Here is a 27949-nt window from a genome sequence, read left to right on the forward strand (position 1 = left end):
ACATCTTCGGAGGTAGAGGGCAGTCAATTTCTGTCTTTAATGTCTTAATTTAAAGGGTTTCTGGAGTTAAAACATCACAGATGTCTCCATTGGGTCTGTGTGAGTGTTTTTCAGGGTTGTATTGTCACAGTGGCAGCGAGAGGCTGAACATCCTGCCTCAGTAGCCCGCTGGATAGCCTCCTTTCCTGGGGTCGGACTCTGCACACAGACGACCCCCCTGTCGCACCACGGCCTGCACCACTGAGTCTGGGGTCTCCAACATCTCTGTCACATGGTTCTTCTGGACCAGACCCTCCAGGACACTCTGACAATATAATATTTTACTTACATCAGCTGCCTCTCCAAACAATATGTATTATTATAATAAATGTGATTGGGTTGAATTTATTGTTACAGTACATACCTCCTCAAAGCCCTCCTCTACCACGGTCATATTAGGATTGAGCTGATTGTGAACTCTTGGCTCTGTCACTGCTTTTTTTAAGTCGTAGTTGAAGAATAAAGAATTTAATATGACCTGGTATTGGACAGGATTGTTATACAAGGTCAGATCTATAGAGTATGGCTACACAGAAATACATAGGACTCACTAAGGCCGTGGCTGTAGTGATTTTTGTGCCGCCTGAAGCTCCTACAACCATTTTCACTTTGTTGTCTTTGTCAAAGATAATTGTAGGACACATGGATGACAGTGGTCTTTTGCCTGGAATAGACCACTGGGTTACAACTGACCACAAACTGCAAAGACAAATCATAAATCCAAATATGACACAGCCATACCTGGTTGGATGAAGTTGTTGGGTGATGGGGGAATTCCAAAGCCATTAGTCATATAGGGGGAGCTGAAGTCATCCATTTCATCATTAAAAATGATTCCTGTCGATCGAGACATTACTTTGGATCCAAAACTGAAGACAGAATGGTTAGAAAAGTAAATTATTATATATATATATATATATATATATATATATATATATATATATATATATATATGTAATACACATTCATTTTAGCATTTTAGTATATGACTGGTGTATGACTGGTGCTCACTATAAGTTAATTGTGCTGGTTGCTGCCACAGCACTCCCATCCTCTGCTATGACGGACAGATGGGCCGTCCCGTGGTTGTCCGGGACAAAGTAGTCAGGCTCATAATAACTGTCTGGGTATGTGGTGTCATCTGATATTTTACTCCTTATGCCGTCTGCAAAGTAGTCTGAGGTCATGTTCTGGATAAGCTACAAAAAAAAACAGAAACTATCAGTTTTTTATCTGTATATAAATATACACACATACATATGTATCATATACACAGCTTACGTCTGTTATGTTGAGGTAACGTGGATCCCCGAGCTTGCTCCTCTTTGCATAAGCAAAACGAAAAGCTTCTACTATTCGATGGTATGTTAGGGTCTTTTGTTCGGCTGTGGAAACACTTGTGTCTGTAAAGTTATACCCTGAAAGACATTCACAAGAAATTGTTTTAATGGATATCATATATATCGCTAGAACACTGTTGTCTGATTTCAGAGAAAACTATTTCAGGCCACAATCTGACGCTGACTGTCAACTCTAAGCACAATGAGTAAAAGATGTTCTGATTTTCTGACCTAAATAACTCATTTTTATTCCAAGCTACAGTAAATGACTTGTGTGAGCAGATGGCCTGTGCATAGATGGTGATTTAAGTCTGGCACAAATGCAGTGCTGCTGCTCTGTTTTGTGTTTCCAAAAGCAGAGAGTTCACTCTGATGAGGCGACCTGTGAGGACCTGACATCTTTCTTCTGGCTGAATGCACAGGCCCTTTGCCGCTCACCGTCCACTATGTTGAGGATCAGACCAAGGACAGGGCCGCTGGAGGGAGCGTCTGGAACATGCATGGTGTACTCTCCCACACTCAGACGCAGAGGGTTCTCATTCAGGACAGGCTGGTACTCCGACAAGTCATCCAATGTAATAATTCCACCTACAATAAGGATAACTCATCAAATCTAATATCGCTCAGAACAGAAATGAACAGAAACATGTTTAATTGAGTAAAATAACAAATGTGTATGTTCTGTTGTGAATAATAAAGATTAAAGTAGTAAATGAGGAATCTGAATGTGAGACCTGACGCCTGGATGTCCTCCACAATGCTCTGTGCCATGGACCCGTTGTAAAAGACATCTGGGCCCTCCTCTGCTATTCTTTGGTACGTCTCGGCCAGTTTTGGAAACCGAACAATATCATTTTCTTTCAGGATGTTCCTCTCGGAATCACAAAATACTTCACTGCAAAATAAAAGAGAAGTAGGAATGAAAAAAGAAATGACCAAGGTCAACTCCCTGGCACTTCCGTGACATGTGAAAGGTCAAAAACATATTTGCATACACAGGCACCTATCTATAAATAATAACATATCAAGCTTTAATAATCCAACTTAAAAAGCAAGCAACTGATTCATTATCAAACCTAAGAGAAAAAAATAAGTATTTTTTTAGTTTGTAAATAAGAATTCTACTTGGGCTCATGGTGAACAACAAAAGAATGTTTTGCATCTTGGCTTGTCTCACAAAAATGTAGAAATACAATTACTTGTGCTTCTTTTCTGGTATTACGTATTAAGCTATAAGATGCGTAGATCATTATTTTATATTGTGTAAACTGTATTGTTGATTACAAAACGGCTTAACAGAAATGTTTGATTGACATTCACTCGGAGTGGTATTTTACAGCAGAAAGCAGCAGATATTTAGTTATGTTTTTGCTGTTGAAAATTGGCTATGTGACATTTTTTAACCCTACATGAATTACTCTGAGTCAAATTTAGTTTGTACTAAGAGGGGGTAGGTGAAAACATACATTTTCATTACACTGAACACACAACACATGTATGAAAGAATCAAGATACAAATTTAATGATGAGGAAACATTCTAACTTGGCCCATAAAAGTTGTTTTTACTTAAAATGTCCTTTTTAAAAAAATAGAACATCACACATCTCAACCTCATCCATCATATTTACTTCTGTTATTACCAACTTCTCCGTCCTCACCACATGATGTCATCCCCTTGAATAGACTCTTTGCTTTTGAACAGCGCGTGGGCCAAGGCTTTCCCAACAGGAAATCCATCCCGGGCCAAAGCGATGCTCGGCTCAAACAGCTCCTTCCAGGGCAGCCTGCCGTGTCTTCTGTGAGCCATTTCATAACCACGAATCTCTCCGGGTATGGCTATCGACAGCCCCCCTAGATCAGGTACAAAACACAAAGACACAATTTGAACATGTTTGCTCCTTAACACTAAATGTTGAAGCCTTTTTTTTTAGATATATTTTGATACACTGTTCCCATGCTGTTTTGTTGATCTATTTCAATTACACTTACTTCTTATAACTTACAAAAACACTGTACTGAATCCTGTAAACTGGACTAAAGTTGTTTTAGTTGACAGCTATGGAACCTACCAGGACCGTTGAGGGATTATACAGACAAAAACACAATATTTTATTTGCAATCGTCCCTTAAATTTCAAATGATTCAAATGCTTTTTCAGCTTTGTTCAATATCTCACGAGAGAAGACACCCTCATTATAACTCCCACGGGCTGGCTTATTGCAAAACCAGAGTGTAAATTTGACGTGAGAGCTCTCCAGTGACTTGCTCGAATGTTTTGGTGCTTTTACCTGTACGTGAAAGTTTAGTGTTGTTTCCAAACATGTCCTCAGTGGCATTCATGGGTGCAGTCTCTCTGGCATCAATAGTTTCTACTTTACCTGGAAAACAGAACATGTGACAGAAAGTATGAAAGTGATTAAGTAGAAAGTGTCACGACATAACAAACTGTTACATTCAAACAGGATTGCATTTATAGACGTTATGTCGTTGTCGTATACATCTAAATCGTCTCATACATTGCTATTGGTTTTAAAAGTGACTAACTGACCTGTTGTAGCGTTGTAGATGACAAAGAAGAGTCCTCCTCCAATTCCCATACTGTGAGCGTTTAACAGTCCTACACACAACAAGGCAGCAATGGAGGCGTCCACAGCCGAACCATTTTTCTTCAAGATATCCCTATAAAACAAGAGTATAAGAGTTGCAAAATAATTTCAAAGATAAAACAATGACAAGTATGAAACATCAACATCAAACCTAATTAAATATGTCACCTGAATGTGCAAGGTTTTCCTGAAGATACAGCAGTGCTTTATATACTTTATTTTAATGTGACTTTACCTTCCCACTTCAGAGCACTTCCCAGCGTCTGCCGCCACGGCTGCCTTGGAGTAGAAGTGGTCGGTCGGTGCAGGTGTGTTTTTCTTCCCCAGTCCCATAATCACTCCCAAAAACAGGCTCACTGCAGCTACCAGGACCACCACACCAGCAATCAGGGACTTCCCAACCATTTTCCTGGACAAGAAAACCAGTTCGTCCCACAGTGAGTCGGATTCCATCAATGTCCTCTTCGCACCAGTACAGCTCTTGTATGGCCAAATATTTAGGTGAAGTTACATAGTTGTAGGTAAACATGCTATTAGAATGAGTCAAGTGAGGTTTAGAGTTTGGTGATGGCCTGTGTGGTAAAAACAACATGTGTCATATGGCAGTCAAACTTAAACACACAGTAGTAAATGTTGTGGGACTGAGGTGTGTTCACACTTGCACAATCACTACATCAAAACTGGGACTTAAACCTGGACTAAATCAGGACAAGACCAACACTGGACCAGGACGAGAACCAAACCAAGTCTACATTAGGCCTGGTCTCAAACCTAGACCTAGTGTGATTGTGTGATTGACTAAATGAAGACAAAAGAAATAACTAGAGAATAACATAGACAAATGCATTACACAGCCCTTGTGCTATCTTCGGCTCTGAATGACCCACTGTCATCCCCCCTCCCTCCACAACATGGAAAAGTGTTATTTATGCGTGTTTTTGTTTGTTTGTTTGTTTGTTTGTTTGTTTGTTTGTTTGTTTGTTTGTTTGTTTGTTTTATAGTTATTTGTTGTTGTTGTTTTTGTTGTTGTTGTATTTTAATTTTTAATTTTCATTATTTATTTTTGAGGGTAACAAGGAGGGTAATCAGGTTAAAACAGGGATAAGCAGGACAGATTCAGAATTAAACCAGGTCTAAACCTTAAACTGAGAAAAGGAAAAAAAACAAAAAAAAGAATGAGTGGAGATATTCCTCGATTTGATTCATATTTAACGATAGAAGCAATGTGGTTCCAAATATCAGCGGTGTGGCACCTCATTTGTATGCTCTAAAGCTCTCAGCATAATAAGCATACCCTTCATGCCCATTTGAAAGTACCAGGCAGACTGAGTGGGCACAGACAGAAACAAAAGGACACAGAGGGCATTGGTAACTTTTTGAATCATTAAAGCGACAGCATAGGGTCAAAAACTCTCAAAGACATTTCAAACATTATGTGACTTTATGAAGCTGAACAGAACAGCATTGCATTACTTTCATTGGTTATTGATCTGGGGTGTTTCCACCTAAAGCCCATTGTTGCTTTATAACTCAAAAAATCCACATAATGTTAAGCAGCAATAGCATTATGGGAAAGAATCAGTCCATCCCGGAGACACCTGTCATGCTGGCAATGTCCAATAAATATGGGAAAGAGTGTCTGGAATGCTATGTGTATGGTCAGTAATTTCTTTGTGATTTTAATGATTGTTTTCCTGTTTTGTGACGCACTTTGAATTGCCTTGTGTATGAAATGTGCTCTACAAATAAACTTGCCTTGCCATACTAGGACTTTTAGCAGTGACAATAAAGTTAGTAGGGAGGTTTGTGTATTGTAATTCAACATACTGAATTCTGCTCTTGATAAATTAGTTAGTACTATTTATTTTTTGCAAAAGAACTCCTTAAACATGTGTGTGTGATCTGTTTTTTCTTTCTGTGACTCTTTTATAACTGTATTTATTCCGTTGCCCGTCCTCCAGGCTTTCCAGAGTGCAGGAGAAAGTGTTCTGTTTACAGATTCATGCCACATCCAACCAGCTCTCGGGCGGTGTGATTGGTTCAAACCGAAGCGTTGCCATGCTCAGTAACACTGCCATACTCTATTTGGATTATATTCGGCACCCTGCTTTGCACCAATTGAAATGCCCAAGCCTTCACCTTTGCTGCAGGGATCCAGACTGGCAGCATCAGTGACGGCGCAATACCCAAGTGCATTACCTCGACAGAACCTTACACGAGGCTGGGACCAACTGATAAAGCGGCCCATCCATCTGCTGCCAGGTCCAAATCTAATCACAAATATTGTTGATTGTCCAGGCTCATAAATAAACTAAATATAGTTTGACTGAAATTTACCTCTACTAGGCATACAACATAACAGCAATATACAATATAATATAAGCTGCTACATACAGTATACAGCCTCATACGATTACTTTCTGTAGATATTTTTTCTGTGATTACTTTTGGTATTCATCGGCCTTTTAGTATTTTCAGGATTTCTCATCAAATTTGCAATTTTCTTACCTTTTAGAGTGGTGGAATAGTAGTAGTAGTTAGTTCTAGAACTTCTCTGTAGTTCTAGAACTAACTACTACTCGCAATCCTGCAATGGCCAATGGCAACTGCCCAGAACTAACTAGAACTACAATTGTAGCGTATGCATCCCCTTAAAGGGAAACTTTTATCTTGTCACTCAAAAAAAACTACAAAACCAACAAGTACCAAAATGAATAAGTGTTTTCGTCATGCAATGATCCTGGCACGTGGAACTACAAGCATGTGCAGTGTTTTCATCAGTAATCATTATAATTTTTTTCAGAATGACATAAAATAAAAGTTTCCCTATAAATACTATTAGTACTCATTACAGAGTTTCTCTGGCCGTGTGGCCTAATTATTTTTTTTAATAATATATGATTTTTTAAAATAATATATGATTTTTTTAAAATAATATATTATTGTATTATCATTGTATTTTGTATTAGTTAAACGTTTCCCTATTAGTTTGCATTGCAGAGTTTGTCAGTTGGACTTCAGAGATCTCCATGGTGAAACAGTGAGTGAGTGAGAGTGAGTGACCACTGTTACTACGGTCCACCACTGTCACACACTGACTGCTTTCAGCATGCTGCTGTTGTTGATTTACTTTTAATGGAGGTTGGCAGCCAACTGAAAGGTGCATTTACAGCCACCTAGTGTAGTTTTATGTCTTCAAAGTGTGTGTTCCACGATATACCGTAATATATAATATATTGTTTACGGTATATTGTGGAACACACACTTTGAAGACGAACAACTAAAGAAGACGTACAACTACAGAAGACGTACAACTACAGAAATGTACAACTACAGAAGACGTACGAATTACAGTAGGTAACGGTAAATGCATTTTTTCATTTTTAGTTGGCTGCCAACCACCATTAAAAGTAACACAACACCCCTCTTCTTCTTCTTCTTCTTCTTCTTCTTCTTCTTCTTCTTCTTCTTCTTCTTCTTCTTCTTCTTCTTCTTCTTCTTCTTCTTCTTCTTCTTCTTCTTCTTCTTTTTTGTTGTTTTATGAACACAAAATCCTTGGTATTAATGATGAGTGTCGAAGCATATTCTTTATGTCGTCACATGACTGGTCGAGGCGGAAAGGAATTGAACGCTCACACATTCTTTTTGCATATGCTTATATCGTCAAATGAGAGGTCAGTAGAAGAGCAAATTTAGTACTTGTAGTGTTTTCAGATGTCTTAAGTCTAATTGACAAACTCTGCAATGTAAACTTATGGGAAACTTTGAATGACAAAAACAATGCATATGCTTCAATTACTAGAAGTCTGTACCCACAGTATAACAAGCATTTGAAGTATAAACATTATTTAAGAAAATATAGAAACATGAACAAACAATACATTGAACTGTGCAAAGAAACACATCTTGTGAGTGTTGAGTGTTTCTGCTTGAGGAAGATCACTTGTGTGCTTGTATTCTTGTACTTGTACTGTATTTGTACACAGAACGGACATACATAGAACAAGCACTGTAGAAGTATTTTGGGGTTTTTCTTTTTTCCAAAATTTTCAAAGGTAATTGATAAAACACAGAAAAGAGAACATAGAACATGTTGCGCTCTGGTCGCATTGATGAAGTTTGTTTTGTAGATATTTAGCGTCTCAAGTGTGGTGTTGCTTTTTATATTACTTGCAGTGTTATCCTCATTCAATGATCATGGCAACTATAGGATATGGCTATGCATTACGCAGTCACTCGGTTTCTAGTTATCTTTTACACTACATGTCAGGCCTAATGATTATAGCTTATAGATGCTTAAATATTCATAGCCCTCGTACTATCTTCAGGTCTGGGTGACCCACAGGTGTCTGTGGGTCATCCAGATACAAGCGCGTGCGTGCATATTTTGCTTATAGGGATTGAGCCTCTCGCTCCTTTTTCCAGCAGTAGGTTTCACACACAGTTTAAATGCATTATTCTCCCTGAGCCAGGCAAATCAAATCAGGCGTTGCTGTTGTTTCTAAGCAACAGGTTTAACCCAGCTTCATGAGAGGCTCAGAAGGAATGTGGTGATAACTGAAGGTATAGGCTAAACATGATTTAATAGTGTATGATATTCCATAAAGAGTTAAAAACATTATTTATTTATTTTAAACAATAGCACAGATCATTTTTATTGAAGTACAAAATGTATGGTGATAATCAAAACAAGTCTGTCATATCTAAGAAATCCAAGGTTATTCAGTTAATCGATAATTGTGATTATTAGCTCATCCACAATCATATATTAATATAACAAAATATAAGCCATTTTGAGCCAATATATAGTACTAGGGGGGGAATCCTGCACACTTCCTGCACACTTCTAACTAGCAAGTGAAATGTATTTACAGGTGAAGAGGCAACTGGGCCTTCGTCAGGCAAATGGCCAATATATAGTCAAAAGATTCTGTGCCATTTTATCTGGGTGTTTATGTTAAATATTTCAATTAAACAGTCTTAATGCATAAAGCTGGTTGTATAAGGGAATGGTAATATTTTTAGATAAAGTAAATTAAGTTGTTTAGTGCTATAGTGTCAATAATCGTGAATAATCGTTAAATCATGACATTTCCTCTCACAATTATCAAAAAAAAAAAAAAAAAATCTTGACGTCACACATCACATCACATCGGGGTGATTGGTTTAAATTAGGCCACCATAATTAAGGATCACTATCTAGGAAAACAGTGCATTAATTCCCACCCAACACTAAATATATATAACATATTTTTATCATAGAAGGACAATATGCTCACAGACAAATCAAAGGTCAAGCGCTTTAGTTGAACGCACCCCGAGGGTCCCGGGACACAGAAGTCAGCGCACCCCTCGAGACCGATAGTGATTCAGCGTGATTGTGACAGACGCGAACATGCTGACCCAGAACATGTTTGCCCACAGACACATGTATTTACATTTTATTTCACCGAGCCACTGGCGGATCTGTGCGGATTTAGAAATGATCAAAACGCGGCTTCTGGCACGGATAATGCAGCGGCAGAAGCGCATAACAGTAGACACATCTTTGACATGTTTACGTTTAGTTTTTGCTGAAGATCTGACGCTTTTGGGGGCGGAGCCACGACGCGCGCGCGGATTGGTCGGACGCCACACGCTGCGCGGATGTAAAAAAAAACAAGCAGACAGACGCGGAGGACGCACGGAGCCGGAGCATCCTCAGCATCCTCAGCATCCGGAGACCCAGACACGCGTATTTCAATCTATTCAACGCATCCGAGCCGTCTCTGTGCGCGGGGGAAACTGCGGCGCGTGCGTGAGGCGCTCGAGGAGGAACGCTGGAGATCGCCGGACATCGACGTATTGAACGCGGCGCTTTCCCCCACTCTGCGGGACATCGGGGCATATTATGGGTCTCTCCTCTCGGCGATTCCCCCACCAGTGACACCAGCGTAAACACCACTTCTGCCCCGACATGGGCTCCAGACTGAGCCGGCAGAGCAGCTTGGACAACGAGAATTTATCCAAGAAGCGGCGCAAGCTCGACGGCGCCGGGGAGAGCGACAGAGGCAGCGACGCCAGGGGCGGAGGGGACTTTCTCTTCGCCCTGATGCTCAAATCCGACAAACTGCCCGGGATGCTGCGGAGGACCAACCACAGCCCGTACATGAGGCGAGTGGCGTGGATAAAAGAGATCCAGAAGCTGCTGCGCGAGCGGAGGATTGAGCAGGCGACCGACGTGCTCAAACTGCTAAGAAAGGTGAGGGTGCATGTGTGTTTATTGTGGTTTATTTGTGTCCCGCTGCTCACTACGCACATCCTTTTGAGCGCAACAGATGGAGAGTGGTGTCTGGTGATGTTCTAGTTTGCGTTGTCCTCGTCTTTGACCTCAGAGTCTGAACTTGAAACATGTTCCCGCACAAGCTGGTGCCCCAAGTCTTCCGATGCCAAAGCTTTTACTATGTGCTTGTGCTGAAAGTGGGCCATTGGCAGAGCGGAGGGCCTGTTATGTTATAAGTGACTCACTACGCTGTCCTTGTCCTCCCCGTGTTGACACTTGATTTGAATGAGTAACTCGGAATAACCACACGCGGGCATGATCTTATTTCCAAATACAGTTCACCCCCTTTTGCCCTTGTCTTTGCTCCAAATGTAGATTTCTATCATGACCTCTGCAAGAACAATGTACACAACAATGTCTGACCTGGGAATTCAATCTGAAAACAAAGAAAAGAAAAAAGAAAGAAAGAAACCTTCTACAATATAAGATGTTTGACCATTTATTATGCTGCTCATACTTGTTGTGGAAATGGCTTGAATGTATTTATAGCGTACTAGAAATCCTGTAGTTGGAGTATATGCGATAAAAGAAAAATATGAGTCAAAAGCAGTGTCTGCCCTCAACCTCATGGCCCCTTTCACTACATCCATTAATCTCCAAAATTACACATCACTCTGCTCATGTTCAAATCACCTCCATCTGGCCTCCTCTATGACTATCTAAAGACAAAAACCCTCTGAATTATTTATCTACAACCACACAACAATGTCAATAGTCACTCATTTTTGTGCCAGTAAATACAAGACGATGCATATAGAGAAATAAGCAGGTTTGCTTTGAGGCATGCACTGATTTCCGTTTGTCTATAAGAAAGTATGTGTTTAGTCGATCTGTTGATGATGTTCGAGGTGTCTAATTATTTCATTTAGATTGTAAAGATCCATATACACAGCAGCAGGAAGGAGAAATCATGGGAGGAGTTAGCTGAAGATTATGGAAGTGAATCAGGATTTTAATGTGCCTTTTTTACACACACCAAAGTAAATACACCGTTTCCAAGTACCTTTCTGTATAAATAGTGCAGTTGTGTGTTTTTTTTTTTTTTTTTTATGAATATGCTTTTTAACAATGGTTTATGGAATGTTAAAAAATATATAATAATGGATTACTCGATGAGAAGATTAATAATCGATAGCTGCAGCCCTAAAACCAGCAAAGAGTTGACATGGAATCACTGTACAATCTATTTGTCAGGTAATGCTGTGCTCAACATGCACATGCAACATCTCACCAAAATGAGACTTCACTTTGAAACCTTAACGAGCAAATGGAACAAGTACAAACTCGAGGGAGCGCAAATGAAGATGATATAGGCACTCTGGAGAAACAGGTGAAAGTCATGGAGAGGAAGCAACAACTGTGTCTGATCTCGTTACCTGAGGGCAGTGATCATGCAGATCTCCCCGGATTCCTGACCAGGTGGATCCCACAGCTACTGGGCGAGGACGAGTTTGAACCAGCCTGGTGATTGAAAGCTCCAGCTCAGCAGAGAACGAAGCCATTGCTATATAACCCTAATTTTGTTCACTACTGGAGGAGACGGTCACATGACAGTCAATGACTAATGGTTTATTCTATCTCGGCGTGGAGGACTTAGACTTATGTCCTTTTTTTCTTCTTCATTATTGCAAGTTGAATAAAATAACTGTAATCTCATTGGATGTTAATGGAATAAATAACCTTATCAAACGAAAACAATAAATAAATCATGGAATCCTTTAAAGGACAGCAGTGTGATATAGCACTCTTACGAGAAACACACGTGACAGATTAGAAGCATGATAAATTAAATAGAGATTGGATCGGTAAAGTGCATAACTTGTATAACTCCAAATTTAGAGGTGTTTTATTTCACAAAAAATGTAATATAAAAATATGTCAAATGAAAAAATGAAGACGGTAGAATATTCATGGTACAGTCTGACTTATATGAGACCCCAATGACTCAATGATTAATATTTATGCCCCTAATACAGATGACCCTTAGTTTTTTAGAAATGCTCTCCTGATACCTTCGCAATCATACGCTCAGTGTTTCATAGGGGGAGATTTTAATCTGATCCTAAACTCAGCATAGATAGGTCAAGTTAGGATTATATTCCACTTTCAAAAACTGCAATCGTTGTAAGGAAGGTATTAAGGACTTGGGCTATGTATATATATGGAGATTAAGACACCCAACTGAAAGAGACTACTCTTATTCACAAATCCACAAAGTGTATACAAGAACTGAAAAAAGGTGTAAACTGTGTAACGATATAGCCTCTGCCACAGCGGTCAGGGAGATTTGGCTAGTTTATACTCGAGGGCAGATTATCTCACATATAAACAAAGAGTATAAAAAGGCTTCTGCGAAATTAGATTTTCTCAAGTTGGAAAGTACAGATGGCAAAACTGGAAAAATGCTTCGTTGACTGAACAAGAAGAGAAAAGAAGAAGTATCGAGAATGAGGAGGGTGTGGTGATCAGATAAATATATGTTTATTATAAAACTCTGTATAAAATAGAAGTAGAACCAACTACGAGTGAAATGTTCTTGAAGTGAGGAAATTTGACATTAAAAAGAGTTTAAAGTTTTGAAAGATATTCTCAAGCCTATTGGTATCTCCTCTAATTAACATGTTTAGATGATCTTGTCATTGTCCAGGCTCATAAATAAACTAAATATAGTTTGACTGAAATTTACCTCTACTAGGCATACAACATAACAGCAATATACAATATAATATAAGCTGCTACATACAGTATACAGCCTCATACGATTACTTTCTGTAGATATTTTTTCTGTGATTACTTTTGGTATTCATCAGCCTTTTAGTATTTTCAGGATTTCCCGTCAAATTTGGAATTTTCTTTTTGCAAACCCTCTGAATTATTTATCTACAACCACTCAACAATGTCAACAGTCACTCATTTTTGTGCCAGTAAATACAAGACGATGCATATAGAGAAATAAGCAGAAGAAATAAGCAAAAGGAAATTACCAAATTCATTAGAGGAAGCTGCCATCAATGTTTTCTGGAAAGGATGAGAAGTATTCAGTAGAGGAAGCTATCATTCATGTTTTCTGTTAAGGATCTTTGCTCAATGTGTCTTCTAGGTGCTCCCCAAACTTCTAGGAAACAGGCTTGAAAATGTGATTGGACATCTGATTCATGTTGATCAGACAGGCTTCATTAAAGGCCGCCAAGGTTCCGATCATATAAGGAAACTATTTCATATCTTACAACTTTCAAAGAATCCTTGCAATTGATGCTGAAAAGACATTTGATCGTATTTAATGAAATTTCATTTTAAACCACTATATGCTACAAATTTTGGAGACTCCTTTCTTAAATAGATAAAGATATTATATCGAGCACTGGTATCTATGGTAATAACAAATGTTATTACATCAAAACCCTTCACTCTTGAAAGAAGATGCCATCAAGTTTGCGTTTCACCACTTCTATTTGCAATAGCTACTGAGCCATTAACAACAGCATTATGTAATAATAAAGACATACAAGGAATAAGAATCAGTCACCAGAATTGTAAAACCTCCGTTTACAGACTGTCAAGTCTGCATGAGAAAGGGAGAGAGAGAGTTGGAGCTCTTTAATCAAACCACGCACATAAACGAGGTCGCTCCATGAGGACCTCATCACAGGGGACACAGGCCAGCTCCCTCCAAATGAGCAGCACTATTATCAAAAAGAAATATTAAAGAAACGAAATGTCTGAAAGATCTTGCTGAGATTGGTTTCACTGAACACATGAGTGTCCCAGACAGGATAAGTGTTGAATATATGTAAATAATCCATGCAAGTGATTCTCAGTGTCGCAGAGCATTTTTAAATGAGGACTTAAAGTGCACATGACAGGTTTTCATGTTTGTGGTAAATATTTATCATAGTTTTACATCACTCCAATCGTAGTTCTAAAACAGAATCTCATCAATTAGAGACTTTCCAGATAAAATGCCAGGACAATTCAGTCTGTGCATAACGTTTGAAGTGACCTAACGGCTGCTCCTCCTGCCAAAGTCATATCCTGTTTGTCATCCAGCCGTTGCTTTATACTACACAGTCGTCAAGATGCCTCCAAGACCTTCAGAACATTATTATGAACAATGTCCATATAGTTGTGGACTCACTCTCTCCTGCAGCATAAACGCACAGAAATGTAACTTCTCACGTAGCGACATTATGACTTTGTGAGAGTTAGTGTGCTGGTCAAATTTACGAACGGGACTGGGATGAGATTATAAATGCTGGACTGGACATTTTGCCGGCAGGAGGAGCAGCCGTTAAGTACATTTTCACGCAACTGACAATTTTCTGATAGTTTGAACATTTATTTAACAGAATAAAGATGTTATCAAGTATTATTGTTTGTCAAATCATAGCTATTGTGTACCGGTATTCTAATTTATGTGGAGTTGGGCCTTTGTTTACAATATGGTTGTTAGGTAACAGTGGCGGAGCCAGACATTCTAAACATCTGGGGGTTAGCCCAAAAAGAAAGGGAGGGGGTTCATTCTGGCCAATATGATGTGGTTTTAGTGCAGTTACAGACAGTAACCCTCCAAAGGCAAAGACAGACTTTTTGCCTTCTGAGAGAGCTCCTCCCTCCACAAAACGTTGAACAGAACAGCAGAGGTGACATTTAGTTGTTCAAGAAATTGTACATCTTGATATTCTTTAAAACAATCAGTGACAAAACAAATGAAAAACATGCCCCTGACAGGGCTCGAAGTCACATCACTAATATCCACAGACTGATGCTCTGCTGTCCAGGCTAGTCGGCCTTGAACAATAAGGCCAATCTTAGCTTTAGCAGACACCTACCTCAGTGAGCTGTTTGTCCTGTAGTTTCTCTGCTTTAGCTTTATGAATAAAACCTGAGCCACTGCTACACCGACAACCACAATGAATTCATGGTTTGAACGATCATGTGCTGTTGTTGTCTATTCTACGTTAGATAAACGTTGTTTTTCAGCACATGTTCTGAATGTCTCTTTTTTCCAGTTGATCTGCTCTTGTGTCCTTCACTTTTTGCAAAACCTCAGTTAAATGATGGAGAAAAGGCCAAATTGGTCAGATTGCGCGACGTGCTGTAAACACCGCACACTTTCTATGCTCCCGCCCACTTTCTACATGCAGCCAATCATACATCAGTTCAACTGAAATAACCAATGCCCCAACCCAATGTTATACCTCTTGCGCTATCCACTTAGTGATGTCATAATGCATTTTTTATCCGGCGCTTTTGGACAAAGATCCGGGGCTCAAGCCCCAAAGCCAGGGCCTGGCTCCGCCCATGCTTCTGCCTATTAAAAACTTTATAAGCATCACCAAAATTGTCAAACTGGGGGAAAATAAGCAACATACTTAACAAAGTCTTAAATATAATCATGTGCACTGCGTTTTAAGGAGTGTCTGCCACCTGCTTGTCTCCATGAAGATATTATTGCTTTAACATCAAAACTATCTTCCTTCAATGCCCCTGCTGCAGTTTATCTGGGGGTACTACTCTTAAACCAAGCAAAACTCAAGACTAGTCATTTGAAATAAACCAGGGCTGGGCAATATAGAGAAAATTATCACAAATTGTGTCCTCGTGTAGGTCAATCTCAGTTTTTTATTACATTAATATTAATACAAAAAAATAAATGTAAACAGCTTTTAGTAATGATTTCATGAACATAAACTATGCAGACATTTAATCCATCCCAATTAACACAAAAAATGTCAACTCTCGTCCTCCAAAGTCTGATTTCTGTTTGAAACCACGTGTTTGCCAGTGGATTGGCTGTAAACATCTCGATTTAAACTCCTCAACCATGGCATATTCGATTACACATGTCCGAATCTCGATCTCTCAGAGCATAAGTGCCCTTATTGTGACGACCGTACCACAGCCTGAGAAACAAGCCTTGATGTTCTGCTGTGAAATGATGGTGGAATATATTTGTACTCTTCTGTCAGATGGGCTGAAGCTTGTCGCCCCCGCCTCGGGTTCACACCATGTTTACTGTTACCCTTGTTGAAAGGGGAGCCGGTAATGTGGCGCTGCAGCCTCCCACTCAGACTGTCTGATAAAACCAATGCTGATGGGGTTTGGGTGAAGTCCCCTGTGTGTCATTGGGGTCCGCTGTAGATCATGTTTCAAAAGCCTAGATGAGTATTGTATAATATAGAATGTTACAAGAGGTATGTATGGTCTAAAACAGGTCTGACATGATTGAAAACATGAACAAAATATCAACGAATGTATGTGAACAGACTGAAAAGGAACCAAACCAGAACTAAATCACAGTAAACAAACCAGGATGACTCATTTAAGTAAAGGTGGGAGATATGTTTTTTAAAATGTATTCTACAATTGTTGTTTTGCAAAATTACAATGTCTGTAAATAGAATTACTAATGACCTCAGAAATAATCCAGTATAATCTCTCGAACAAGGGTATAAAGTATATTAGGATCCACTAGATTTGAACTCCAACCAAGACATTTACTGACAATTTATAGCACATTCCTGATGCATTGGGAAAATATGCATCGGGGGGAGGAATTCCAGATGTTCATTTTTGTCCATATTGCCAACCCCATCAGTTTTAGAACGAATCCTTGTCAAGCTTATTATTATTATAGCTTGTTATTTCTTAGCCACAGCCAGATCTTTGTCCAGTCATTCAGCGTTAACCAGGACTAAACATCACTAAACTAATTACTTCTTGTCGTCTTCTGTTAATTAGGACTAATTTAGGTCTAAACTGCATAAAGTCGAACTAATGCTGGCCTGTCTCATGCTATCAATTCTGGCTGGTTTGTCGTTAATGTCTGCTCCTCCATTATACTCGGTGTTTACTTTCTTGCCATTACTGTTTCCTTCATCAGAGGAGGATGTGAAGTCGCTCCAGCTGCAGCGCTCTCTGTCAGACTCTAATCCCCCTCAAAAGGCCACACACATCTCTCACGACTCACTCCGCTTCATTTACCTTCACTGCGCGTCGTCAGCCCGAACGTTACATTTCACTTGTCTTTTATTGTTAATGAGGGTGGGAGCAGTCCAAGGCACATTCGAGGGTTTTCATCTTCACTCAATACTTCGAATATATATCATTGTTTAAGTCATATTCTCTCTAAAAGCTCTACAAAGATTTTTGCTTTAGTTCATCAGATCAGATTTCAGTCCTCATTGATGCTCCGATGTCGCAAATGTTATTGCAATCACATCGTTTGTCTGGAAAAATTGCCCTTAGATATTTCGGCAAGATTGTTCAGCCCTAGTTCATACTGTAAGCAGGGAAACGGTGGTCTTCCTCAGAGTTTTGAACGCAAATCCAGCATCCAAATGTCTCTTTCCTAACTGTTCCACTCCTCTGAATCCCTCCAGATCCGACTTCCCTGCTGTAGATGAAAGCTGCAGTCTCCACTAATGAATATTTAAAACCAAACAGCTCTTTTATCTTTCCATTTCGAGTCACATCGTCTTCGGTGCTGCTGGGACCTCTTCCTCACCAACAGTAATGCATTTCCCCCCCACAAAAGTAAAAAAATAAATCGCAGCGGGTTTCTGTATATGCTATTCATAATTACTGCTGTTGTTCTGTTGTTTTGTGCGCTGCAGGATCTGGGACTAGAAGGAACATCTTTGAACGACATCTTGTACAAAAATGCTTCTTTTCTCAACCTTGTGGATCCCATCTCCCATGAGCTGCTGCTCAGCCTGGCACGAGAGATGCAGTGCCCAAAAAAGGTACATGACATTAAGAGATGATGTAGATGTCTTAATTAGATGTATGTTTTGCAGTTCTGATCGTGATGTTGTACTGATGTTATTGCCGAAAATATATTCACCTGTAATCATCTAAGTTCATGGAAATTCAGAATTTGGTGAGACAAGTTAAATCACAATTGTTAATATCCCTATTTTTTTGTTACATATTGCGTGGGTCAAGTCTTTAAAAACAATTCATCGATCAGGTTTAGCATTTAATGGCTTTTCCTTTTGGATATTCTAAAAATAACAACACAAATAGAGAAACCTGACCCTTCTTCTCATCGTCTCAACATTAGGACTCTTGCTAAGTGGCTACGTTTACATGCACGTCAAACATGTGATCATTATCTGATTTTCCCCATAATCAGATGACTGAAATCATGTAAATGTTTACATCTGATGTGAGTGATCTGACATCTTTCTGATCTTTCTCATCTGTACAGGTTTTAACAAGGAAAAAGATGCAAAAAAGGGGTAAAACTAATGTGGCAAATAACAAAAAGGAAAGACCAAATGTTAAAGATCGAAATAGTTTAAATTCATTGTACTTTCTCTTCCAAATACAACAGTTACTCCAGTAAAATCCATTAATTACCCGACACGTGTCACCAGGAGTCGTTGATGATCAGATTTCTCTTGTAAACACATTGTATTATTCTGATTTCTGATGTAAATGTTCCCACTATTTCTTACTTTTAGCATATCAAATCTTGTCATAATCCAACTCACTAATAGGTGCCATGATGAAAGAAATACTAATCACTGTATTTGATGAATGAAGCAGGACTTTATTTTTAACTAACCCATGCTTTATGTATCTGTGTTACACCTGACAGCCATCAGGAACAAGAAAATCCAAGGTAGTGGTGTAGAAAATAGAAAGTGTGTGTTTGTTTTGTGCACATTGGATATGAAAGTCACTGCCAGAGCCTTCACATAACAAGCATAATGATCAGATGTGCCTATTGTTTCCCGGCGAAGGCTGAATCTCCCCTGTGCACTTCCTCTGTTTTCCTCACCGATGAACACTGCATGTGATTAGATTGTCACACATTTTCTTTCAGAGGCAGCGCTCAAAACATAGGAAGCAATAACCACAAGAAACACAACAGACAGTATTACATATTTCCCGACCTTTTCCCTATTTTTAGCTTGATTATCAACTGTACAAGAACAAGATTATGCAGATTATACCAACACCTCACTTAAGATGGTACACAATTGCCCCGTAAAGATCATTATACAGAGATTCTTAACAATTCTGGCCTTCTAAAATAAGAGCATTTGTATTTTTTATTCTAATTCGCAAATAATGAATGTCTACGGTCAGCTGTTTACCATCTCAGTTTGAACACCCGAATCACATTTTCTTTTAGTTTCATGACATTTTCTTGGATTGGACTGGTACTTTGACCTCGTGTGACGTTTTCGTATTCTCTTCCTCCAGGACGCAGACACAATAAAGTCGTCGGATAAGATCTGCCGACAGCTGATCTACCACCTGACCCCGCACTCCAAGTGGCTGCGGCAGAGCATGTCCCGAAGGAAATCCCAGGCCTGGTAAGCCCTTGTGCCCAGACCTCCAGGCGCTAATGTAATAATCATAAATCTGCTGCTCTGGGCCGGCTCCAGGTTGGGGTGGAGAGATAGAGGAAGAGGTTTTCATCTTTGTAGTTGATATTGAACCAGGACAGAGCTGGCCCCAAGCTGATGGGATCTCTTAAAGCTCCAGGCGTAGAGCTGCTTGGGCTGGACGGTTTTTGCCAATTTACAAAAGGCTATTTGGCAAATGATCACACCAATTTCAAAATGGCTGCGAGATTGTATTTCTCAAACTGTGGTACATTAAACTAGTGTTGTTTAAAACTCCAATTTGATACTAAAGAAAATATACTCCATTAACAATTTTGATCCCACGATGATCATTTTAAAAAGGATCTTTTTCAAGTCAAGGTTTTAGACAACAGACATTTTCGATACAAAATAATAGTTCTTTCTTGATTAAACATTGTGGTCTTATACTGCCGGTAGTTGTGATCAAGCGCAAGACAATTCTAAAACTTTTCAGGAAAGGCCACATTTTTTTAGTATCGATACTTGTTCAAATGAGCATCTAGTATCTGATTTTCCATACTTTTGACTACTCTAGTTTAGACCTTGCTTATACTCAGTTTGGGCATGATTTTATCCCAGTTTCGGACCGTTTTTTAGCATTAGACTCCCCTGATGATACCTGGGAAGCTAAATATTTTACACGGTGGTACTTTGTGTGAAAGGTTTGAGCTCCATTGGTTTAAAGGTTACATTTTTAAAGTTACATCCTTGGAGGAAGGTGGCTAAATTTAATAAAGAGTTCATAACCTTTTTCTAAGCTCATACCTGCTGTGTCCCTGGGCAAGACACTAAAACCCAGATGGCACACTCCAGTCACAGTATATGGCTAATTTAATCAAAAAGGCTATCCAGTATCTGCCAAATATGATTGTGCACCCGGATGCTGTGATGTGAAGGCAGCGGCCAAAGGAGTAAATGCAGTAAGTTTAGTCGTATAATTTCAGAAAATGCATTGAGGAAAGTGTTGTACCCTCTTTCTCTTAACCGAAGCTTAGAAGGGTCATGCTAAATTACAATTTCATCTTATTATAGAAAGATTTCCAAGAGATTAAAAGACTGACTCTCTGTATTAGCTCTGTGTACAAGTACAAAAATTGTCTTTGTGAAAAGAGGCCGGCTATCGTGCCTCGGCTTTATGCAATTGCTTCTCACACAGATGGCTTGATGCCCGAGAATAATGCATTCAATTTCGCAAGATGAAAATAATCTCTTAGTCAAGGAGGAGACACAATGCGACACAGTGAGACAGGACAGGTTCATTATGACTCGGCCAAAAGGTATCAGCGCAGAAAATCAGAGAGAAGGAAAGACGTGTTCAAGGAGATTTGTCACGGAGATACTTTGATAAACATATAAATCCTGTATCAAGTAGGAAGTAGCACGACCGCTATCAGTGCTTAAAACTCTATTCATATAGTTATTGTAGTATTAAAAGGTATATTTGATTTACCTATATCATTAAATAGCCCCTGTTGTGACTGTTATAGTTGTGGTAAAAGTGCTAGTTGTATTAGGTGTAGCTGTTGTTTAATATTGACTTTAAAGTAAATAAGTGACAAAGGAACACTTTCGTCTTTGTCGTGCCTTCGGCTTCTTGAAGGCGGAGACTCAGAGACAGCAGGGGTCACATGAATCATTCAAGTGAAAGTCCTTAGAGGATTATTAATATTGTGGATGCTGTGAGCGCTGACAGTCTGCGTGCCTCTACAAACACGCCTGTCACAGAGAGATCAGACACCTACATATGGAAACAACTTCTTATAAAGAATTCAGATTTAACGATTGTTCTTGATTATTGAGACTGTGACTAAACAACAGTGAAATCTTTAAATTGTCTTTAATTCCCATCGTCTATTCCTCAAGTTTGTGACCGGCTTCACGGTACTGATCTTTCTGAAAGACTAAGAATAAAATTAAATATTACAATTATAATTAATATTATATAACAGCCAGATTAAAAAAACGTATTTACATTTATGTATTTTTTTTGGGACCATAGATTGAACTAAAAATACGATTATACAATTGTCACGATTATAATTTTGTTTGTTTTTTATGATTGTATTTTGACCTGAAAAATCACGACTCTCGAATACTTCATAATCATGACATCGCTAGTTGTGATATGCATTCCACAAACGGGTGAAAGGTGGAAAAAAAAGTCAGGCTGTGTGTTTTTCCTTTTCGTTTGCAACCGTTTCCATGGCGCCATAAGCTCCATATACCAATCATTACCACACTATAGTGAGCTGAGGCAGGGGCTCCAATTTGCTGCCTATAGATTCTCCCAACAGGGGCCCCGTGTGGGAAAATGTCAGCACTTCATGTGACCTTTTTAGCCTTCACATAAAACTAAACATCACAGCTTTCTTTTATTTGATATTAGTTGAAGTCCTGATTAGTGGTGCATGATAATGGTAATAATTGTGGTAATTGTGCAATGCAATCAGGATAAGAATGAAGATAAAAATATGTAATTGCATTAATTAGCTGCATTGTAGTGTATAGTTTTGTACTGTAGCAAACATGCTATAGATGACAGTTATTAGTGGTAATGAGATAATAGTTGTCGTAAACGAGTGCTAGACCTACACTTAATTAAAGGTAGGGTCCTTCAGAATGCTTTACTCTCTTAAACCACAACTTCATCTGGGTTACTGTTGCCACCCCGGCGTTTTGTGGACACAAAGTTCTGCTCAGGCCTCATTTCGAAAGTTCACAACCTCCAGAATTTAGTCTGACAACAGCAGTGTTCAGAGCCATTTTAGGCTTATTTGCAACAGTATAGTAGTCAGTAGTAGTTTATTTGTAGGATCTGGCAACCCAAAATGTGCTGCTCATTCTACTGATACTTGCCTGGAGAACCAAAACAAAAATGGAAACAAGTACATCAGCTACTATAATTTGGACTTATCTGAAGACACACATAGTTATGTTTATGAAATACTATGTATGAATCCTACATACCCAGCCTTCAGGTAAAACTTTTTAATTGCAAAAGTGAACTGTGTAGTTAAATTGGTAAATGGTCACTCAAAGCGCTTTATAACAAGGATCCACTGACCTCCTCACACATACATTCACACACCCGCAGACGCTTGTTAGGTTCCTTCTTTTGTCTGTGGCTGAAATAGAGACTGATCATAAAGAGTTTTAAGAGCAGAGCTGGAGTGTAAATGACGGTGCAGATAATAATGGTGTGAGCGTGGGAGTAATGGCCTCAGGGGACGTGAGGACACCTCAGGCAAAATTAACAACGGGATAAGAGCTGCCACTATATAGGTCGTATATTTAATGTAGTCGGACCGAATTGCAATTTAAAAGACTTTTCAAAAGGTTCATTGGTTAAGTACAAACCCTATATAGTTTAACTCATAATCTGGAGATGAAAAAGCAAAAAGGTGCCTCTGTGGTTGAAGTGGTGCTGATGAACTCATTATCAAATCAACAACTGACTTAATGATGTTGTGGATATAATGGCAGTGTGATAGATTATGTGAGTACAATAATGTAATCAGGGCATTAGACCATAAACCTCCTGAGCATGGGTTAGTAAGCTATGTTGACGAGCATAGAACGATTATCATTTGCTTTATAAATAATACTAAAATAAAATTCTATCTGCAACGTATCCACCATCTCTCGTCTAAAATGTATTTCGATTAAGTCTTTGCAACCCACTGTGACTGGATTTAAACATATCTTGCATATCCCAGAAACATTTTTAAAGAAGAATGAATGAATGAGATACAAAGTTAAATTGATTGCTGTATCAAGTTGTAACTAAAAGCAATAGCATCCACATGGAGACAAGTAGGCAGTAGAACAGTTACATTGGGCTCATATAAGATCCAATTGTCTCTTCTTTGAGCGACTAAAATATCAAATGTCATGAATTTCCTTGCTCACTGAGCTGCCTCTTTGATCTTCTTCAAACCACTTTTGTCTTGATACATTTGGCTGTGCTTTTGAGGCGATCAGATTAATGTGAGGGAAATAGAGTTTGCCTCCTCTGAATGCCTTTTTCATGCCTGGTTTCAGCCGGCTGTGCTAAGCTTAAAAGCAGCGAGATGTGTGATCGAAATCCATTTTCACCTCATGAGGGTTTGCTAGGTTGGAGCCATTACAGAAGCAGTGATTGGTCTTACACAACACTCTGAGGTCAAAATGTGCAGGGAAGTGGATGAAGGTTGCAGTCAGATTATGTAACCCCACTTTAGGCGCATGGAAGTAAATTAAAAATGTAAATGTTATGGACATTATATTAGTTATGTTCAGTCAGTTTAAATCAGCTGCGGGTGTGAGGCATCAGTGAGCTTGATATTAAGAGAACAAACATCAACTTAAATTCTACAACCTTAACCCCCTGTGTAAAGAAAAAAAACACTGATATGAATTGACTTTTCCACATAATGTGATTGTATTGATGTTAGAGGTAGGCAATATATTAAAATGTAGATAATATCATGGATGATTTGAACATATGCATAACTGGAATATCGAGTGTTTTGTATATAGTAAAAAATCCTAGAAAAACTGATTCAAAACAAAAAATGTAAAAGTTGCATTCTAAAAATAATAAAAGTAGATATTTCTTCACTTTAGTGATTCAATTTACAGACATTTCACGTTTGTCTGATTATAAAACTTTAGTTTAGAGATTTATATTTTCTGAATAAAATATTGAGTCATTATTCTGACTAAATATTAATAATTTATGTCAGCATTGCCCCTAATGGGGTTTAGCAGCTTGCATACTTCTTGTTTGCTTTACCGTTTGACCAAACTGTCAAACGCATATTGCCATCATTCAGTTTTAATTTAAGGCAGTCAAGCATCTTTATCAAAAAGGCTTTATCAAAATGTGACTATGACCCTAAAAACACATCAAAGGCTGCACCACTGACAGGTACTGCAGTGGATGTCATAAAGTCACCAAGCGCCGGAGGATATTATAATTTACCCTGACACTGAAGCGGCGCTACATCGGGACACTTTAGGAAGAGCGTGAGGTAAAACATCCACAGGGAGGAGAGAGTGGAGTGCTCTAGAGTGGCAGAATACAAAAGGCCAAGGTACAACTGTAAATAATATATAAAGATTGTTATCTGCTGTGGAGAACAAAGTGGCAATGGGTTGAATCTGAAATTCATACTAATTTGAATTCATTGCGAAGTTATAGTGGCATCATATTGTGTATATTGTGACTTTGTAAGACAACTACTACTTTATTCATTTACAATGTGTGTAATACGTTTAACCGATAGACTGCTGCTGTCTATCGCCCTGAACTCAATAAACCCACTTCTATTCTCTTGATATTCAAAATCATGTGAGCTGTGTGGCCCTTTTTTCAGATTTTATTTGATTTATTTTTATCAGTTTCATTTTTTGTACGTTTAAAAAATAAATAAATATTCATGGAATTTCATTTAAATGTATTGTTTATATTGCCGTAGATTTTATTGGGCCTCGTCCTATTTGTTTGAAAAGAAAAGTGTTATTTTATTCACCGGTAGTTGAATTTTAGAGCTAAGTGTCTGTTTTATATTGCTATTACGAGCAGCACTTTGGAAACTCTCTCGTTTATAAAATGTGCTATATAAATACAGTTGGACTGGATTCATCTTCCTCCATCTATCCCTGTTGTCAGCTTCCCTACAAAATACACATACAAAATGGTCTTACAAACCCATTACACGTACAAAACCAATCGCACTTACACAATCTTTTAAAGACTCTATGAAACGTTTCAGCAGAATTTCAACCAATAAAAAACATAACAATTTTGAAATGTGTGTATTAGCACAAAATGTACATATTCATTTTCATAGTAAAGCGTCCCAAAGATTCAAACCTATAGCATTTTAAAGCAATCCACAAACACACACTATTTCTCGATGCAAAACAATAACGGTGTCTATTAGTTCAAAGCAGGATCGCTCAATAAAAGACGTTGCATTTGTCCTAAAAAGTCAGACGGGCAGTTTGTCTTTTAGTTTGAGCTCTGTCAGATCTGGTCCCGCGTCCCTCTAGGCTCTGAGCTCAAGCTGCTGCCTCATTCGGATGTTTTGGCTCGTCTGTTTACACTGGCAAATCCCCTCCCTGAGTTTCTACTTTGTCAGCCTTCCGCTCCACGTTAGCCCCGTCATCCCCTCGCTTTCATAGTCACATCACGGGATACATAACATTAACCAGGGTCTGTGGCAGCGGGTCCCACACGGAGCGATAAGTGACTAATACTGAATCAGCTCCATTTATTTATTCATTTATACACAAAAGTCAGGCGATAGTATGTCTCTTTTATGTTTAAATATCAGTCAAATGTGCAATGTCAGTGAAATTAATCCCAAAAGTCCAGGCATATCAGCGTATTACACTTTTGTGAAAGTTGACTTTAATTTTGTATTATATAATAGCTTATATTCAATAGCTATTTTTGAATGCACATGTAATTAGATGTGAAGAATGATCTATCTCAAGAGCATGTCTATATTTATGCAGTGACATTTTAAATTAGTTGTTATTGACTGAAAATTGTTAACTCTTACGATTTAAACATTGATAGTTTTTTTCGTTATTAGTCAGTTTCGTGGGATAAGACCTGTGGTATATATTTATATTTAGTTTAGTTTTACGTCAGTCTAGTGTCAATTTATGAAGAACTTGTTTTGAATAAAATTAAAGGTTGTACAGGAAGTAGAACCAAGTTCTAAACAAAATCCATCAAAAATGCAGTCAATTTACACACAACTAACCACTTTTTATGACAGTTTAAACAATCATTTAACAAAATAAAGGTGTTGTCATGTATTATTACTTGTCAAATCAAAACTATTGTGTAATTCTTATGTATTTTGGCCCTTGTTTACATTATGGTTGCTAGGTAAGAGTTAAATCAGTTTAACAAGATGAGTAAAATCTTAAATCTAATCATGATGCATTTTAATGAAATGTTTAGTCTAACCTGTCACGTGCAATTAAAGAGTTTAAATCGTTTTCCCTGGGGTAACAGAGACTCAGAATGTAAGGGTCAGATTAGAAATGACTCTAAAACTCTTTTTTCTTCCATGTTGCAGCCTGAAAACGACCCTACAGAAGAAACTGTCCAGCGACACTGTTGACCTGTCCGGGATCCCTCTGTCCTCTCGGGACGTCCGCCAGGTCGCCTTCTACCTCCAAAACAACCGGGACAGTGTCGTGGCAGTGGACATCAGCTTCACCGAGCTGCACGATGGCAATCTGAGGATTCTGCTTCCACTCCTCGCTTCGATGTCCAAACTAAGCACGCTGGCTCTGAACGGCAACCGCTTAACCATCGCCATACTCAAAGACCTCACGGAAATGCTCAAAGATCCCAAGATGTTCACCAGCTTGTCGTGGATCGATCTGGGCAACAACGTGGACATTTTCACCATGCCGCAGCCGCTGCTCGTTGCACTACGCCGGCGGTGCTCTCTCAAAAGCAGCCTGCCCACTATTTACGAATACACCGAGGGCCAACCTTACTGCTACCACTTGGAGACGTCGATAGAGGAGCCTAGTCATTATGAGGAGGAGGAGGAAGTCGAACAGGATGAAGATATGGAGAATAAAGATGAGCTTGAGCCATGGGGTTTGGGTGAAAAGCAGCTGTCAAAAGACTTCACTCTACACTATTGTGAGAGGTGATTGTGTCCAATGGCACTCTAGCTATCTCTATTTGCCCACTCAAAAAACCAGTCCCCTTCAGAGCACGACCACACAAACAGTGCTCACAAACAGTATGGCCGACCAAAGCTACACTACAGCGACACTACAGCGACACTACAGCGACACTACAGCGACACTACATCTATGACACACATAACATGATAGAAGCAGGACTTACTGTGTTGGTGGATGGTGCTCTTGGAAACGAAGTTGGGTTTCATTGGAGGGGGGCAGGATGAGTAAAATAACCTGGTGGGCTCTCACGTATCTTCAAAGACTCTTGATGAACGGTGATGAAGAGTTAGAGGTGTTTCGGATCAAATGGTCGGCAGGGTCAGGAGGAGTAGCATCCCAGCAGCGGTGGTACAGCTGAAGTGAACCAGGATTTTTGGGAGCGTAAACCAGGACTGGGACCAATGCTGGCAGCTAGGGCCGAGCTCCACATTGTGTGTTCTACGTTAATCTCCCAACAAAAGCTATGACACAAGTTCAACAGACTCCACGGCCGAAAACCAGTCACGTGATGTGGGCAAAACTGCTAGGTCAAGACTTTTTGGCGTGCGCCC

At 39.1% G+C, this 27949-nt stretch overlaps 2 protein-coding genes across 3 annotated transcripts; one reads left to right on the top strand and one right to left on the bottom strand.

Moving 5' to 3' along the window:
• Nucleotides 1-18: 18 nt before the first annotated feature.
• On the bottom strand, nucleotides 19-27946 carry ggt1a (gamma-glutamyltransferase 1a). Its single transcript, XM_072445433.1, has 13 exons — nucleotides 27562-27946; nucleotides 4222-4395; nucleotides 3929-4059; nucleotides 3669-3758; nucleotides 3039-3231; nucleotides 2114-2274; nucleotides 1818-1967; nucleotides 1321-1457; nucleotides 1051-1238; nucleotides 781-908; nucleotides 591-703; nucleotides 404-517; nucleotides 19-304 (listed from the first exon to the last, which is right to left on the bottom strand). The coding sequence occupies exons 2-13, from the start codon at nucleotides 4389-4391 to the stop codon at nucleotides 158-160; spliced, it is 1722 nt and encodes a 573-aa protein (XP_072301534.1). The 5' UTR covers nucleotides 4392-4395; nucleotides 27562-27946; the 3' UTR covers nucleotides 19-157.
• Nucleotides 9843-27452, top strand: LOC140360229 (leucine-rich repeat-containing protein 75B-like). Of its 2 annotated transcripts, XM_072445434.1 has the most exons (5): nucleotides 9845-10227; nucleotides 17925-18053; nucleotides 18914-18937; nucleotides 19525-19637; nucleotides 26771-27452. In XM_072445434.1, exons 1-5 carry the CDS (start codon nucleotides 9943-9945, stop codon nucleotides 27360-27362), a joined length of 1143 nt encoding a protein of 380 aa, XP_072301535.1. In that variant the 5' UTR covers nucleotides 9845-9942; the 3' UTR covers nucleotides 27363-27452. The 2 variants fall into 2 exon arrangements, with proteins under 2 accessions (XP_072301536.1, XP_072301535.1); XM_072445435.1 differs by lacking the exon at nucleotides 18914-18937 and having other exon boundaries at nucleotides 9843-10227.
• Nucleotides 27947-27949: the final 3 nt, after the last annotated feature.

The sequence above is a fragment of the Eucyclogobius newberryi genome, unplaced genomic scaffold (assembly GCF_026437365.1).
Source record: "Eucyclogobius newberryi isolate DKJ021-1_F unplaced genomic scaffold, fEucNew1.0.hap1 SCAF_148, whole genome shotgun sequence".
NCBI classification, from domain to species: domain Eukaryota; kingdom Metazoa; phylum Chordata; class Actinopteri; order Gobiiformes; family Gobiidae; genus Eucyclogobius; species Eucyclogobius newberryi.